General features: G+C 43.3%; 1 protein-coding gene across 2 annotated transcripts in view; it reads right to left on the bottom strand.

Moving 5' to 3' along the window:
* PCSK2 (proprotein convertase subtilisin/kexin type 2) overlaps positions 1-10,037 on the bottom strand; it is a 211,065-nt gene extending 201,028 nt beyond the window's left edge. For both annotated transcript variants that reach the window (XM_061208708.1, XM_061208707.1), the window contains exon 1: positions 9,861-10,037. In XM_061208708.1, the coding sequence (XP_061064691.1) occupies positions 9,861-10,037 (177 nt within the window). The remainder of the gene's footprint in view (positions 1-9,860) is intronic.
* Positions 10,038-10,812: the final 775 nt, after the last annotated feature.

Raw genomic sequence — 10,812 nt, forward strand, 5'->3', positions numbered from 1 at the left:
TCTGTCATTGGCTTCTTAATTTCTCATTAAGTCACAAAATTTTAGGCTATTAATGGTAGTTAATTAATCGAAGTCATTTAACACAGATACAAATTAGGATATTCTTATAACGTTTCCTCGCATGCGTGGTTTTCCTGATTGTGGTATCTCATAACACATCTGTCTGTCATTTAGTGAGCATCTGATGATAATGCTAAGCCTTTAGAATGTTTTCTAACCATTGATTTTGATATTTATTAAGTGCTTGCTAAAAGTACAGCACTGTGCTCGTCACTAAGGGGGCAGTCAAAGAAATATAAAATTCCTATTCTAGCTTTTTATCAAGTGTTAATCCAATAGGTTTTTGTTTTATGTTTTTTGTTTTTTTGCTGCACCATGCAGCTTGCAGGATCTTAGTTCCCCAACCAGGGATTGATTGAACCCGGGCCCATTGCAGTGAAAGCCCGGAGTCCTAACCACTGGACTGCCAGGGAATTCCACAGTAGGTTGTTGTTGGTGTGGAATCCCTGAACTTATAACTTTCCCAGTTGTGTTTGGGAAACTGGAATCTGTAAAAATTTTAGGGGTAAATTTGAGAAAAGCAGACCAGGAGGACCTGAAATGAACTGGTAACCAACAGGTTGGTTTATATGGCTAATCGCTCATAGAAATCTCTCTCAATCTGGTTCTCTCTCTCTTCCAGCGTGAAAGGCTGGTGCAGTGGTTCTGATGATGCATCGTCTGAACCACCGTCACGGAGCAACAGGGTTCCAATGCTCATTGCAAATAGTTGGGAACATAAACATCATGTTTGATCTCCGTTTCCTCATGTATAAAATTAAGGGTTAAACTAATGCCTTTCCAAGGTCTCTTCCTGCTCTGACAGGCTGTAATTCCATAATTTCAGTTACTACTTGTTAAAGTTTAAATTAGTCTGGATAAATCTGTTAGAATAATCAGTCAAGTATGTCACAGTACTTTGGTAGGGTACCAATCTCCAAGTGGTCTGACAAGTGTTTAGAAACCATTACCATAAAAATCATTAAAACCACATAAATTTGTCACCATAATAATACTTTTCTTCTTGTCCTCCCTTTACCACTATATTTTTTGAAGGAACTGTCTACACTTGATACCTCTACTTCATCATACTTACTGCAGCCTTCACAATTTGGCTTCCTTCCGGTCATAGACACTATCACTTTCCTGCTTACATCCCTTTGGGCCTTAGCATTTAGTGCATGAAAGCCTCTGGATCTATTTGTATGAGAGTTTTCTCTGGCGGCCAAATTCTGCTCTGTTTGAGCATTTGCCAAGTCAAAATGCTGGAGAGTCAAAGCCACCCAGGAAAAACTATCAATCATGAAACAATATCTGATTGCAACAGGCATATAAATACCGCAGTTCCCTCACCCCTCAGGCAGGATGACTCTCAGACGTGTTCTAAACCATCTCCCAGAGTTTCCTGGTGGGATTGAGCCCCGGTTACCCACAGTGACAACCTGTGCTATAATACACCCTTAATTCCTGCCTTCCTTTCCCGATCTCAATTCCCCACTCCCCTACCGGTATTTACTAGAATCATGCCTTGGATAAACAACTTGCATTTAATCCTTGTCCCAGGGACTGCTCCTGGGGACCCAAACTGACATATTGTACTTCTCCTCTTCCCACGTGCTAAGGTGCCTCCTCCAATCGCACCAATGACTTCATCTCCAAAACCAGTGGCCAACGTTGCCCCATTCTTTCTTTCTTAATCCTCATCTCCATTCCTTTCACAGCCCTGCACTTTCTCTATTAATCTTCCATATCCCTAACTGTCCAAGTTCCGTCTCCTCTTTCTCCCTCCACGCCCAAAGTTCTCTAAGATTTTGTGCTAGGACCTCTTCTCTTCATTTTCTCTCCACACTCTCCCTTGGCAATGCTATTTAGCTATGGCACGACTGAGGTGCACGAGGATGGATGCTTGTGCATTTGATTTTCAGCTCCTTGACCACCTTCACCTCTTTTCGGCTTTGGTAACTCACCTCCATGGAGCTCATCATTGTCTGGAAACGCTCAGTTTTGGGAGTCTTGAGTTTCAACACCCTACTCGCTAACCATAGCTTTCTCCCTTTCAGCTCTCTCACTACTAATCCCAATTAACCTTCTCTTCTATTTTATGGATATTCCATTTTCTAAAACTCCATTTCCTTCTCTCCCTACTTCCACCACCCCCACTTGAATGCTATTGAAGAAAATGACTCAGTTGCTGCTGCTATAAATCCATGCTCTCCCACTTGGCCCCTCAGTACTGGCCAGAAGTCATTACCGGTCCTTTGTCAGCATCCTCTCCCATCCCCATTTGCAGAGCACAAAATTTTATCTCTTTTGAAGCCCCCAACCCAGCACCACTTCCCTCACTCTAAGAATTGACCTTGCCTCCTACACTTTTGAAATAACTGTGACTCCTAAGTGGATATTCTCCTGATATCCTCCTCTGTGACCTAAAAACTGAACTTCATCTGCTCATTCTTCTCTCTTTTATCTCAAAGAGAGGAGAGTTCCTTTGTCATGTACAGGCTAATCCCTTCGCTTTTCAATAAAACCCAGCTAACCAAGAGATGAATGAAAATGAAGAATTTGGGACTGAAGAAGTTCTGGTAAAAGGACTTGTGATGCAATTAGAATTTAAGAAAAACTAGGAGAAGAATTGGGTGTTTAGGGGAGTCAATGCCACATTTAAAGTTATAAATGAAGGGCCACTCTAGGATCCTACAGTTTTCTTCATGTTCTTGTCAACTTTCTAATGGGGAAACTATCAGCATGTTGTAACATTCTTAAGTCTATTTCACTCTATATCAGAAAATTAACAGTTTGTGTCAATGTTTCACTTTCAACCTAAGAGTTTATTATTTTCAATTATTCTCATCAGAGGATCTCAACATATCACAACATTATCCAAAAAGCCATGGTCAAATGAGCTTTAGGGACAAAAACAATTTGTCAAGAGAGTTTACTGCAAAAGTTTATTGCTTTTTCTATATACCTCATGTAGAAGCAATCAATTAATATGCAATCATTACATTTAGGATAGAAGAGAGTTAACTCAGATGTAATTTCTTGATTCCCTAACCATTAGAGGATTTTAGCCACTGAATCATCTTTAGCTATAACAAATACATCTTAGTAGACAAAGTCAAGCTGTAATTCCTGTTTTTCAACTGCCCTGTGATTCTTTGAATCTCAACTAATATATTCCAGAAATTTAGTACAGTGTTTCTGTTCAAAATGATGAACCTGAGCTCAAATGTAAAATAAAGCCACTGCTGTAGTGAGGGGAAAACATTTGAACTTCAGGTTTCACGTTTTATTTTTAAGCCTGACTTCTCTGAGCAGTTATAGCTGAATATATAACTATTGCAAATTTAACTATCAGCATTACTCTCTGATGTGCTATAACATTATGATCTACAACTAATAAGACCTTTTGAAATAGAAATTGATTTCTAGATAGTCATTCATTTGAGAAAAAGAGGTGTAATTTCCCCCCTTCTTTTGTATTTATCAAGTTTTAACTGCAGGCTTTATTTTCTCTGCTCAAAGAACTCATGTATTCTACTACTGATAATTTCTAAGTTGGGAATTTTAGGGAAAAACAGGAGTCTGTCAGTCAGTGATTTGCTGGTTGTTAACTACTTCTATTTCCTAGCTAAATTTCTGCCTATTAATACATGGATATTACAGGGGTAGTTTCTTAAGATTAGTTCTTCAAGTACTTTCTCTCTGAGCTGACGGCTTAAACCATCATCTTGTGACCCAAGTGTCTTTATCAGTCAAGAAGCACAGAATGAGTATCTACTATGAGTAGGGCGTACTGGTTGCCAGTGCGAGCAACAGAGAGTTGAATGGATTTTATATTCTTGCTGGAGAAGACAAGTCACAAAGACCTGAAAAGTTGGTTGATGTTATGAGATGAAAATCTAAGAACTCTCATAAGCCTTTAGAAGATTATTGTTGTTGTGATTTGCCTTGGTTTGGTTGCAAAGTTTGGAGAGTCATTTCAACAGCTTGAGAAAAGGAATATTTATGGAGAATGTATTGGTTTAGGTAATACTGGTTGTTCTAAAGATAAACTCCCAAATCTCAGTGCCTTAATGTAATAGTTTAATTTCTGCTTCACGTAAGGAATGAGAAATTCTAAGTCAGGAATCAGGGACCTGGGCTCCTTTCATGTTGTGACTCTGCCATCTTTAGCATTTGCTTCCAGAGTTACTGTTCTCAATCACATCAAGCCTCAGAATAGAAAAGAGTGTGGAAAATCAACCTACACGGAGTTTTTATGCATCAGGCAAAGAAGAAAAGCACATCACTTCTGCTTACAATACATTGTCTGGAATTGTCATATGACCACACCTACCTGCAAAGCAGGCTGAGAAATGTGGTCTTTCTGTGGCTCCTGTAGAAGAGGAAATTAGTTTGGTGACTAGCTTTAAGCCTCTGTCACAGAGTTCTTTGGCTGGGAATTTGGGCTGGAAGTTATTAGAAACTCAGATGCAATGTTTGCATCTCCCACAACCTGGATGGTCTTTCTCATGCCAACTAGACTCCATTCTCCATTCTATAGCAACTAATGGGTCACATTTCCTAAAGAAGCCAGTATGATTGGTTGAGATAATTACCATGGTCTGTAACAAATTGTAGACCACTGAATTATTTGGGCCAGGCCATCTCATGGATCATGGTTGACTCATGGATGGGTTGCCATTGGGTTGAGTGTCTATTCCTCACTCAATCAGTTGTCACTCCTGAGAAAGTATAACCCACAACTGCTTTCTTGAGTAAAAAAAAAAAATGTGTGGCTAGGTCATCACCTTATTATTATTACTACTACCAATAATAGGTTTTTATTCTATGCACTCAGCACTGTGTCCAGAACCTTACATGCACTATATTATTGGTTTTTCACAACCCCCATATTTTGTTAACCATTTCAAATAAAATAAGCCTCTGAGGGATTTCATAACTTAGCCAAGTTTCCGGTGCTGTCTAATCCAAATCCTGTCATCTTTACCTTCTAACATCACTGTTCCTGGTTTCCTTCAGCCACAGAGGGGCTTTGGGCATGGCGAGTGCTGTGACAGATATGACTGGTGACTGGTCCAAGGGAAAGGAACAGATTATATGCAATAGAAGTTCCAAAGAGATAGAAAACAACCAGAGAAGGCATGAGGGATGAACTTGGACTTGACCTAAGGCATAATGTATTAAGTTGGGGTCCAAAAGGAACTCATGGCAGTCATGTTGAGGAAATCGGTTTCTGGGCTCTTTCCCTTTAGCTATCATGATAGTAGATCTTGTAGTTCCAGAAAAACTGTCCCTTAAGGGTTTTTAAGATAGGAATCATTTTGGAAATACTTAGGATCAAATCTTTTTCCTGTTATTTCTGCCTTCGTCCCCCAAACTACGTTAAGAGGACGGGGGAATATGGTTAGAGAATTCTTTTGACTGACAATTGATTGTGTGTGGAAGTGAAAGTAAAATTATATAATATGGATTCAATATTGTTGGGACATTAAAACACCATTAAAAGGGTGAGAATAAATATTCAAAATACATATATCTGACAAAAGATTCCTATCCATAATAGGTAAAGAACTCCTACAAACCTAAAGCTAAAAAACTACCCAAGTGAGCAAGAGGGGGACTTATGGAATGCTGATAATATTTTATCTCTTGATTTAGGTGCTGGTTACACATGTGTGCCCAGTTTATGAAAATTTATCAAGTTATGCTCTTTCCTAAATTATATTATACTTCAATAAAATTAAAATGACCAGAAGTTTATTCTTTCATTACATAACAGCACAATTATTAGATTAAAAAAAATCTTTAACAATTATACATATAAGAGCGGTCACATGATTTTACTTGTGTAATCATCCTAGCCTCAGTTCTACATGGATAAAAAATAAAACATATTATAGTAAAAGAAAAAAACTTAATTGTCAGTTGTTTGGATTTCTACCTTAATTCTCACATGATTTTTGGCCAACCCTAACACATTAATAAATAATTTTCATTTTCTTTGTCAAAGGAATTAAAATTAGTAGTGTATTGAGAATTTTAAGGCAATCTTTAGAATAACGTCTTTGTCATTATTGCAAACTCACTCATTCTCCTAGACATATGCATCTTCTCTGGTGAACTTACATCTTTGGGCCACATCATGATAAAATAGAAAATTTTAGTCTCAACACACCTTTCTGAGGGTAAAGTTATAGGTATTTTTATTCCTTTTGAGAGAGGAAATATAATTGTTTGCTCATGGTCTTGTAAGAGTTAGGCAAAATAATCAACAAATATTCATTGAGTGCCTTATATATAGGACACTGTGCTAAATATAGAGGTTATAAAAAGACATAATATATTGTCTCTTGGGAGATTTACAACTTATCTGAAGAAGTGTATACTCATACACATTAGTTAACAACATATGTTAATACCAAATAAGTGTTAAATATATTGTAGAAAAAAGAAATAAAGGAAAGGAAAAATATCTGAACTCTAAAATGGTGCCCAAAAGGCAGAGTTCTTGGCAGTCACGGAAGGCTTCCTGGAGGCAGCATGATAGAAAAACAAAATTATTTTGGCTTTAAATCTGAGTTTTTTTCACTTTCCAGATATAAGCAGTTACTTTTAACCTCTTAGAGCTTTAAGATTTTCATCTGAGAATCAGAGCTGATGCCAATAATTTCTACCTCACAGAGTCGTGAGGTTAGATGAGATAACTTTGTAAAATAGTAGGTCCTTCCCTTCTTTCATATGAATAAATAATTACTGAGAATCTTTGCTGTCTGACACTGAGCGTCTGGAAGGATGGGGCGGTAGGGAGTTGGGAGGTATCCTAGGTGTTAGAAAGAGGAAGGAGAAGGAGGTATTGGGGGTTTAAAATGAAAAATGAATAAGAAATGTTGACAAAAGTACAGTACAGCATGACGAAAAGAAGACGGGACAGTGTTTGGGAGACCTGGAGGAATAAATAAAACTAAGGAAGTTTTCTTACAGCCTGGCAATAATATGCTGGCTCTGGTGAGGAAACCAGAAATATAGACGATCCCATCCCTGAATGTTTAACTTTTAAGTGGGTAGACAATGCTTACACCCATATTTACTTACATATATGAACTGACTAGAGGACAAGTAATGAAATGTCCTAGCTTATGTCATGTAGTCTTTGCTTTTTAATCCCACAGGAATTTGGAGAAGGGAAAGCTCATGGCATCAGGGAAAGTTTGGAGCTCAGTCTTGGGGGATGGGTGGACATGGATCCAAAGGAGGAAAAGAGGGTTTATTCCTGACAAGTGTAGCTTCATGCAACAATTCATCAGAAGTCTCTTGCCATAGACTGATGTTTACTTAAATATGTATCAGAGCAAAAATCATTTGGATAAGAGTACTTCTGAGAGGTTATGGACAGGTAAGTAGGAGATGGCAAGGTAAAAAGCCCATTTCTCCTGGATGGGAACTGCCGGTTTGAGACTGTAATGCAAAACCAGTGGGCTCCTCTCCAGGAAAGGATGGGAAAGAGGCTTCGGTATCTGATTTCGCCCCAAAGCATGAGTTCCCTGAGATTTTAAGGTAAGTGTATTGAGAGGATTCAGATTCATTTATGGTGAGATTGTCTCTACACCTCCTTGCTCAAGTTCCATCACCAAAACTTTAAAAATCCTTCATTAGGCTGTTCACCTCTATACAAAAAAGAAGTAAGCTTCCTGGAGAAAATATGTTACGCCGTTATCAGTCTCAGCTACACCTAGATTTGGTTACATCTCTAAGATCAAACGCTAAGGGCATATTTTCAAAAGGGGAAGTAAAGAGGATAGTGCTGTCTGCCCACCTCATGGAAAGGGCCCTGGTATGGGGAGAGAGTAACAGGTATTTCTGCATCAACCGCAGCCCTTTCACAGAGCTTTTGTTTTGTTTTTGTTTTTTTAAGAGCCTTTTTAAAGAACCTGATGCCACATCCCTTTTCAGCATACCCTAAAGGCCAACGTACCCTGCAGAGCACTTAGCTTGGTGTGGCATGTACTAAGGGGTGAAGAACATAAGTTCATCTCTGAAAGATCTGGGTGTAAATTCTTGGCTGTTTTCATCTTGGGCCTTTATCTGAGCCAATTTCCTTATCAGAACCATCGGCTTAATAATAATAGCAGCTTCCTCAGAGTTGTTGAGCGTATTAAAGAAAAGTAAGGACTGCATCACATAAAGGTGCCCTATAACTGTCAGCTAATAATAATCACTACTATATTTATGGCGCCTGGGTCCTGGATCTTGCCAAGTTTGGGGCAGGGGTAAGGGTGGGAAGGAAGGAGGGTCTCCTTGTTTACTGTATTGGCGGCACTCTGTAAACAGCCCCCGGGCCCTGGGCTAGAGCGGCGGCGGGCTGCACCCTCAGCTGGCGTCTCCTCTCCCCTGCTCCACCCACACGCTTCCCGGGAGCAACAAGTCCCTCTGCGGGACCCGCCCGCGCGCCACAGGCAGACCCGGCGCCGCCTCCCAGACCTCTGTCAAACTCACTTGTCAAACCCATTTGGGGTCGAAATCGAGGTGGCCAACGCCCTGCGGAGGCGGGAGAACCCGCAGCAGGTGAAGGAGCCTTGCGGCGGCTGGGAGGGACGCTGGAGACGTGGGAAGTCCGGACCGAAGGGACTGAGTCCCAGTTCGCGCTGCCCTTGCGAGGCAAGAGCAGCACAGAAGCACCCACCGCTCAACTCTAGCTTCTCTCCTGGGATCAGGAGGGAGGAAACGGGACCCGGAATCCCACAGACCTCCCCCCGGTCAGCGCTCTGGTCGACAGATCGCATCCCTCCCGTCCTCCAGGTTCAGCTCGCCCCGGTCTCTCCTTGCACCCTCACTCCACCGCACCCCTCGCCAGGTCCCCTAAGGACACTTGAGATCCCTGGCGAGATATTTCGCAGGAAGCAGGTAGGTCAGCCACGGCCCCCATCCGGCGCTCTCCACTCCCTTCCCTCCCAGACTGGGTACCCTGGCGTCTCCAAAGGAGTCCCGAGGCATCCGAGGCTGGGGACCTCATCCAGCTGCCCAAACGGTTGAACTCTGACAACTTCTTGGACCGGGGATCCCCGCTTTCTTGTGGGAAAGCCAAGCCGGCCGCCCACATACCAGGAGAGACACCCCGAGTTCTCCGTAGGGAACTCCCCTCAAAATCTACCTCTCCAGCGTCTACAGCTGCGAGTTGAGAGCTAGAGAGCTGAGTACGCTTCGGGGTGGGCGGGCGTGGGCGGGGGCGGGGGAAGTTCAGCCCCGATTTTGGAAAGAAAAACCAGTTCTGTCTCCAAGTCTCCTGGAGCCAGGGAGCTGTCTTCCCTGGAAAAGAGCCGGGACAGGAGTCAGGGAGGGAAGTCCTGCTGGCGCCGGGTTCGAAAAGCGCGGAGACGAATCGCAGTGTCCAAGCTTCCAGCCTTGTGCGTCGGAAACTACCCGTTCTCCGGGAGGCAGGGGCGGGGGATACGTCCCTGACGAGTCTGCCAACGCCAAGCCCAGCTGTTCAGCACTTCCTACCTCATCCCCAGGCAGCCTTGAGAACTTGGTAGCTCGGACAGCAGCCCGGGCGCACCGCATTGTTTGAAAGGTGTTATCCTGTTTTCGACCCCAAGTCAAAGAGCAATAAATTGTTTTTATGACCTTACGAGTTCAATTTGAAGGGCATTTTAATTACATAACCCGTGAAAGATCACCGGAGGCAACGTTGTGTTAAAGAGCCGATGGCAGAATATCTGCATCGCGCAAGAAACAGAGAAAACTTGCAAATCTGCAATGAGATTGCGCAGGGCTGCCCCCGTTTTGAAACAACATGCGAAATGCAAGAGAGGTCTTACCTTTCGGACTCCAAAACCGTGTTCTGCTGCAACTTGGCGAGCTTCTTCCTCTCCTCCTTTATGCAACTCCACAAGAAAATGATTCGTGAAGACTGGTCTCTCGGCAGATGCAAAAACCATGACACAGAAGAGGAGCCCGGCGGCCGCCTTCCACTGGGAGACACAGCCACCTTTCATCTTTCTTTGGGAGTGAAAAGTGGTGTTAGGAGGCGCGCAGGCTGGCGGAGCAGTGGTCCCGCAAGGAAGGTGCAAATTAAAAAAAAAGAAAAAATATATATATATAGTTTTTGTTGTTGCTTGTTTTAAAAAAATCTTTGTGTAGAGAAAACCACTGATTAGGGGTTTGGAAAGGAGCAAATCAGTGTGTGTTCTCTAGCATCTGGCTGGCGGGGAAGCCGTGCAGTCAGGCAGCCCGGCTTGCTCGCAGAGGTGCTAATGTGGAGAGCTGTGTGTATCTCAGAGAAAGAGCGAGTGTATCTGTGCCTGATGCTAAATCTGCATTTTCAGCTCCTCCTCAGCTCCAATTCCACTGGGGCGGGAGGAAGGCTCCAGCCTGGGTGACGTGCACCCGCCGGCAGCCAATGAGGGCTGCAGAAGGGGCGGGTCCCGCCCTGGGCCGCCCCGGGCCCGCCCCTGCCCGCCCCCGGCCGGGCAGGTCCGCCTCCGCCGGCGGGGGGCGCCGCGCGGCGAGCCCGCGCCCCCGCCCCTTTCAGCACCCTGGAGAGCGCCTCCACCTCCACCCGGGCCCGCGCGCTCCCAGGAAAATCCCCCCAGCTGTAATCTGGTCGGCGGCGCCGGAGTGATGTCATTGTTTGTGGAAATCTGCAGGGCTCTGGAAAGGGAATTACTGTGTGTGCCGCTCTCTGAGGCCCCGAGGGGAGCTGGGGCACCGGCCTCTCCCGGTTCTTCTTCCCTGTTTATTTTCTGCTGCAAAACAACTCTCTCTCTCTCT

This window comes from Eubalaena glacialis, chromosome 13 (assembly GCF_028564815.1).
Source record: "Eubalaena glacialis isolate mEubGla1 chromosome 13, mEubGla1.1.hap2.+ XY, whole genome shotgun sequence".
In the NCBI taxonomy this organism is placed as follows: domain Eukaryota; kingdom Metazoa; phylum Chordata; class Mammalia; order Artiodactyla; family Balaenidae; genus Eubalaena; species Eubalaena glacialis.